This window comes from Salvelinus sp. IW2-2015, linkage group LG26, assembly GCF_002910315.2.
Source record: "Salvelinus sp. IW2-2015 linkage group LG26, ASM291031v2, whole genome shotgun sequence".
Lineage (NCBI taxonomy): Eukaryota > Metazoa > Chordata > Actinopteri > Salmoniformes > Salmonidae > Salvelinus > Salvelinus sp. IW2-2015.
This window is the reverse complement of record NC_036866.1, coordinates 2717766-2724664: the sequence shown is the minus strand read 5'-3', so window position 1 is coordinate 2724664 and position 6899 is coordinate 2717766. Positions and strand designations below refer to the sequence as shown.

The 6899-nt window shown below is 44.7% G+C and overlaps 1 protein-coding gene and 1 long non-coding RNA gene across 5 annotated transcripts in view; one reads left to right on the top strand and one right to left on the bottom strand.

Moving 5' to 3' along the window:
- Positions 1-1482: 1482 nt before the first annotated feature.
- Positions 1483-2709, top strand: LOC139023036 (uncharacterized). Its single transcript, XR_011474104.1, has 2 exons — positions 1483-2526; positions 2614-2709. It is a non-coding gene; the product is annotated as an uncharacterized lncRNA (long non-coding RNA).
- A 303-nt stretch (positions 2710-3012) lies between these two features.
- The window catches only part of LOC111952493 (coiled-coil domain-containing protein 50), a 29079-nt gene continuing 25192 nt past the window's right edge, over positions 3013-6899 (bottom strand). For 2 of the 4 annotated variants that reach the window (XM_070435051.1, XM_070435050.1), the window contains exons 9-12: positions 5773-5881; positions 5364-5441; positions 4608-4711; positions 3013-4379 (exon numbers count right to left, since the gene is read on the bottom strand). In XM_070435051.1, the coding sequence (XP_070291152.1) occupies positions 5811-5881 (71 nt within the window). In that variant the 3' untranslated portion in view covers positions 3013-4379; positions 4608-4711; positions 5364-5441; positions 5773-5810. Of the gene's footprint in view, positions 4380-4607; positions 4712-5363; positions 5442-5772; positions 5882-6195; positions 6303-6899 lie in introns of those variants that run through there. The other 2 variants (XM_070435054.1, XM_070435052.1) reach the window with 2 other exon arrangements.

The window sequence follows — 6899 nt, the reverse complement described above, 5'->3', positions numbered from 1 at the left end:
TGAAATGACCTCCCGCAGGCACAATGTGCATGTGTCTGCTCAACGGATAGACGACTCATGAGGGTGGTATGAGGGCGCCGTCCACAGGTGGGAGTTGTGCTTAGCACAACCGTGCAGGACGTTTGGCATTTGCCAGCGAGAACAAAGATTGGCAAATTCGCCACTGGCGCCCTGTGCTTTCACAGATGAAAGCAGGTTCACACTGAGCCATGAGCACGTGACAGACGTGACAGAGTCTGGAGACGCCGTGGAGAACGTTCTGCTGCCTGCAACATCCTCCAGCATGACCGGTTTGGCGTGGGTCAGTCATGTGTGGGTGGCATTTCTTTGGGGGGCGCACAGCTCATGTGCTGCCAGAGGTAGCCTGACTGCCATTTGGGTACCGAGATGAGATCCTCAGAACCCTTGTGAGCCATATGCTGGTGCGGTTGGCCCTGGTTCCTCTAATGCAAGACATGCTAGACCTCATGTGGCTGGAGTGTGTCAGCAGTTCCTGCAAGAGGAGGAATAAGAATATTTCATTCATTCAGATCTAGGATGTGTTATTTTAGTGTTCCCTTTATTTTTTTGAGCAGTGTATATATATTTTCTTTATCTGGTAATTTGGAGAAAATTACTGGAATTTTGCTACCCTACTTGCAGGCCTGATGTGGCCTGTAAACCTCAAGTTTCAGACAACTGTAGGAGGGTGAAACTAGACCTCATATAAGGCCTTATGAGATGTGTAATGTATTGTCATAAAGAGTAGAATTATAATATTCGCCTAGCATCTCACTTGGTGAAAGGCCACAGGACGGAACATTAACAGAAATCAACAACCATGTCTCTATCACTAACAAATGCAGTCATGGGTGGTAACTCTACAATTCATCTCAAGGCAAGGCACACTGAGAAATGATATTGGAGGCGTGGCTTAGTGGGTGTATTATTCAAAATGGTCAAGCTGATCTAGAACCCCAACAAATCTAGAACCCCTACAGTGTCACAGTGACTATTGTTTAACGACTACAAAATAACTAAGTAGCTGTAKAACGATTATATTAAGTGCAAGAGGTTTCCTCAAAGGTTTTGAGTAATGGCAGCACATTGGGATGTAGAGTATGGTTGACTATACACTGATATATTTAATACTTGTGCTTTGATTGCCAATGGAAAGGGATACAGGGCTGTTGAACAACTTGCAGTATGGTTTTCCAGCCATGTGTTGATTAATATCTGCCAACTAAACCTGTAACTCGCAGAATAAATGCTTTAAGCAAATTCCTGAGTCTGAATTCTCCAGGACAGCCAATGGCACCACATGCTCCTCAACACATTTAGGCTAGTTGGGCCTTTCATAAACCATTCACTTGTGCCTTGCATCATACTTTGGTCTCCAATAGTCTTGATAGAAATGTGATACAGAACCTGAAGTTAGAAAAATAATAGTGACAAAGAATTGTACATYAATATTTTATGAATAAACACATGCAAATGTAAATGTTTATGCCAACTGTTTATTCAGTTCATGATACAAAACAGTCACAGTAAGTGTCAACAGTCACTTTTATGATTTKATTTGTAGATTGCATTCAGGCCCTGGATGGCAAAACAAAAACATTACACTTGATTTCGGTTCAGATTGCACTCAAAGCATATAGYACAATCATTACACAGCAATCATCAATATGCACTCACTGTCTGACCAGATAATGTACATGTTTTAATTTGATATTCAATATGTCCACAAGATGGTGCTATTATCCCACAAATAGACAGATCTCAGTTCTGAGCGGTTCTACACCAATACTCCTCAACCGTCATTACCCTAGAAGGAGCTGAGATTCCCCGGTATCTACAAGTCCCTGAAAAAAATAAACCCTCCCTATGGCACAAATCCCATCCATCCAACAAGTCAACAAACATTTCACACATCTAGAATGTCTTTGATACGCACAGAAGTCTCAAAATAAAATATAGAGGCAGACGCTACCAACTTGGACAAAACATATCAACAAAAACACCATCATAGACTATGATGAACATCACTCAATGGAAAAATGTAAATACGACGGAATCATAATTAAACATTTCATTAGATCAAACTGGAAACTGTGTGGGATTACTCTTTATATATGTGTAATAAACAATAATTAGGCTATAATACATGATATGAACATGTTGGTACCATGACCATTGGCAGTACAGTATGTCTCCATCKCAAATGGCACCCTATTCTCTACTTTTAACCAAAGCACGATTGGCCCTGGTCAAAAGTAGTGCACTATATATAGGGAATATGGTGCAATTTGGGATGCATGCTCTCTCTAAAAGTCCCTATATAGTCTCCTGTAATCCCTTTGATATAGCATGGATCCTATTAAAGTATGACGTCTGGTAATAAAAAAGTGTTTAATCTATCGCCACTATTACCACCCTCATTCAATACGTAAAACAAAAAAAAGACGAAACTGGCCATGGAGAAGTTGACCCCCATCACCCAGCTGCCGGGAGAAGTTGACCCCCATCACCCAGCTGCCGGGAGAAGTTGACCCCCATCACGCAGCTGCGGGAGAAGTTGAACCCCATCAACAGTGCGGAGAAGTTTGACCTATCACCCAGCTGCCGGAGAAGTTGACCCCTATCACCCAGCTGCCGGAGAAGTTGACCCCCATCACCCAGCTGCCGGAGAAGTTGACCCCCATCACCCAGCTGCCGGAGAAGTTGACCCCCATCACCCAGCTGTCTGAGAAGTTGACCCCTATCACCCAGCTGTCTGAGAAGTTGACCCCTATCACCCATCTGCCGGAGAAGTTGACCCTATCACCTAGCTGTCTGTCTAAAGGTCCCTTTGAGTGGAATTACATCATGTTCTCACCTACTCTGTTGATTCAGTGGATGACTGATACTTCCCTCCACACTTTGTTTACCCTGAGAATGTTTACTCATGTTACACGCACAGGAAGTGATATCCCTCTTAGAGAGTGGTGTGTGTGTGTGGGACAGTGAAGGCATTTCATTAGGAATGGAATGTACAGGAAACAAGAAATGCCTTTTAAGAGTGATGCCAAATCAAATAAGATTAAATAAAATTATATAAAACTAAATAAAATGCAGAAACAGAAACTTGCACTTTAACAGGTAACCAACGGGTCAACCATTCAATCAATGGACACTGTCGGTTAGGAAAAACACAACCTGGGGAGTATTCATTATTGTACACTGTAGCAAAACATACCGCAATGGAAAATGTTTTGCAACAAAAACAAGAGTTTCTATTGGACAAATTCAGGTTGGTCCCTCCCCGTTTTGTCCCGTTCCTAGTGAATACAGCTCTGACAAAACAAGCACAAGAGTTATGTTTGGCACAGATCTGAAATGTACATGCATTCAATTCCTACTGGTCCACTTCTCTTAGCGCTGAAAGCATTTGCCGATGCCAGTTTGTAAGCAGATAAGACAAAATCAAATACTGACGGCACATCCAATCAAATATATTAGGGGTAATATTTAAAATAGCATGTTTTGTTGATCCACAAAACAACTGATTGGCGTTTGCGGTGGCTTGTGCTCTAGCTGACTAACAAAGAGAACAGAACACTGTCAGTAAGTATGCACGTAGAAACACAATGATAGCAGTATGTCCCATAACACTTCACCTCCAAGTCCGTATTCCCAGCAGCTATATACACCAGCCCCTTAGAAAGACATGGGAACACAGGTAGAGAGCAACAAGTCCACATACGATCACCATCCGCTTCCGGACTGGAAAGACGTTAACACAAAGATCCATTCTCCTGATATAATAGAGTTTTGGACTGGGCCGGTCATGTTGTTGTTCAGCCTTGATGTGCAGCACGATACAAGCACAGGAGAACTGGAACCTGGGAGTGCACAGAACCACGCGGCCACCATTTTACCTTACACATCCCATAGACAGCCATAGATACAGGGACAGAGATTGCACAGTTATATATCCAGCAAAAGGCCTGATCCACCATGACGAGCATGATCCAAGGATGGACAGAAACACCAGCAAACGACTAATACAGCAAAACAGGAACATTTCACTCTTTTTTAAATCTTCATCATCTTCCACATCATCATCCACAGTTAAGAGCCAGCAGGAGTTAGAATGTCACAAGGCGTCTCCTTTCGGTTCTTTGTTGTCGCGCCAATTAAAAGAAAGAACAAATGACAGCGTGTGAGTTTCAGCTCTCAGCTGCACCTCCTCTTGGCCAACACCCTCCCCGAACCCACTGCCAACGACTAGGTACATTGTTCCAAGGCTCTTGGCCAATAGAAAGTGATGGGAGTTTTAAAAATATGGCAAAGAAAAAAATTGAAATAAACTCAGATGGATGGCTTAGGAAGCCTCGGTCACTGTCTGTAATAGACACCTAGAAGATATAGGGAGGAGAGAGAGAGAGCGCATCAGCTTGATCTTTAATACCTAATAATATAATCACTGGCTAGAATGGTTGGAGCTCTCTAAGAAATACATTTGGTGTATGCCAACCATGTGGTATGCTGGATAGAAAGTTAGCTGTATGAGAAGTGTTAAATCTAAATTCTTTGGGTTTTAGGTTGAGGCCCGAGTTAAACCCGACAAAAATAGCTGAATTTACCTTTGAAAGCTGCCTCAGGTCTGGCTGGAGACCCGGAAGAATAGTGGCTCCCTGAGTAGCTGGACTCCACATTCTCATAGTCATGTGGAGGAGGTTGAGAAGGCCTGTGAGAGGGCAGAGAGCGAAAAAATTATTTTAAGGCCATAATATTGTTACAACATGGGGTGTATTCATGTTGTTGGCAGGCTAATGACAGAGTGAGGCCAGCACCTGGCAGGCTAATGACAGAGTGAGGCCAGCACCTGGCAGGCTAATGACAGAGTGAGGCCAGCACAGACCTGGCAGGCTAATGACAGAGTGAGGCAGCACCTGGCAGGCTAATGACAGAGTGAGGCCAGCACCTGGCAGGCTAATGACAGAGTGAGGCCAGCACCTGGCAGGCTAATTGACAGAGTGAAGGCCAGCACTGAGCCAGCTAAATGACAGAGTGAGGCCAGCCCTGGCAGGCTAATGAAGAGTGAGGCCAGCACCTGGCAGGCTAATGACAGAGTGAGGCCAGCCCTGGCAAAGGCTAATGACAGAGTGAGGCCATCACCTGCAGGGCTAATGACAGAGTGAGGCCATCACCTGCAGGCTAATGACCAGAGTGAGGCCAGCACCTGCAGGCTAATGACAGAGTGAGGCCATCACTGGCAGGCTAATGACAGAGGTGAGGCCACACCTGGCAGGCTAATGACAGAGTGAGGCCAGTACCTGGCAGGCTAATGACAGAGTGAGCCAGTACCTGGCAGGCTAATGACAGAGTGAGGCCAGTACCTGGCAGGCTTTTGGTGTTCCTGGGCTTCTGGTATTCCTCCTCTGTAGTCTGGGATGCACTACCTCATCTGAGCTTGGTGGAAACACACAGACAGACACTATCTTCAGTCTGGTCTTATCAACAAGTTGATCAAAAAATGCACCTTAAACTGTGCCAATAAACCTGCACTAACAGTAGTTGCTTTGGATGAGAGCGTCTGCTGAATGACTAAAATGTAACTGTGCTGCTCTTACTACAGTATCCTATGTAAAAAATAATAATAAAAAAAAAGGTCATATCACAAATTAATTAATTGGCGGGACGCATTACAATATGAAACACATTATCTTGATGATCAGAATACTGTACATGTAGTCCTGAAATCATAAAAGTCATCTCATTCAGAAAAATAAGGAGAGAGAGAGTTACCTTGTAGTCTCCTCCCTCTGGCCTCCTCCTCTTCCGGCTCATCCCCTGCTTTCCTTCTCTCTGGACTTCTTGTACTCCATCTTCTCCCGCTCCATCAGCAGCCGGCTATCTCCTGACAACACCATACAACGTGGTTATTCTACTCCCGCTCCGTCAGCAGCAGGCTATCTCCTGACAACACCAATACAACGTGGTTATTTCTACTCCGCTCATCAGCAGCCGGCTATCTCCTGACAACACAATACAACGTGGTTATTCTACTCCGCTCCGTCAGCGGCAGGGCTATCTCCTGACAACACCAATACAACGTGGTTATTCTACTCCCGCTCCGTCAGCGGCCGGGCTATCTCCTGGCAACACCAATACAACGTGGTTATTCTAACCCCGGTGCTTGACGGAGCGGAGATCTCTGACACACCAATACAACGTGGTTTTCTACTCCCGCTTCCGTCAGCAGCCGGGCTATCTCCTGGCAACACCAATACAACGTGGTTATTCTACTCCCGCTCCATCAGCAGCCGGGCTATCTCCTGGAACACCAATCAAACGTGGTTTTATTTCTCCGCTCCATCAGCAGCAGGGCATTCCTGACAACACCAATACAACGTGGTTATTCTACTCCCGCTCCATCAGCGCGGCTATTCCTGACAACACCAATAAAACGTGGTTATTCTTCTCCCGCTCCATCAGCAGCCGGGCTTCTCTGCAACACCAATACAACTGGTTATTCTACTCCCGCTCCAAACAGCAGCAGGGCTGCTCCTGAAACACCAATACAACGTTTACTATACAGTTACAGTACAAACACAGACACTTTCTACCAATGAATTTGAGAGTGGCTCATTTCTCCAGCTGTTTACTAAAACAAGAGCGGGGTAACGTATGTTGTTCCTCCAATCTGAGATTGGCCCTTTCAGACACATAGTGTTTCATCATATGGTTCTGCCACACACGGATATAACCATGATGTGGTGAGAGTTGATTACCCAGGTTAACACTGACCAAAAGGAATGATGGACCAAGGACATTTTTTTTTAACAAATGTAAACAACTTTTACACACCTTGCTTCATTGCGTGTCAAAAGTTGAGACTTGAGAGACAGGGCAAGAGAATAGAGAAATGAGAA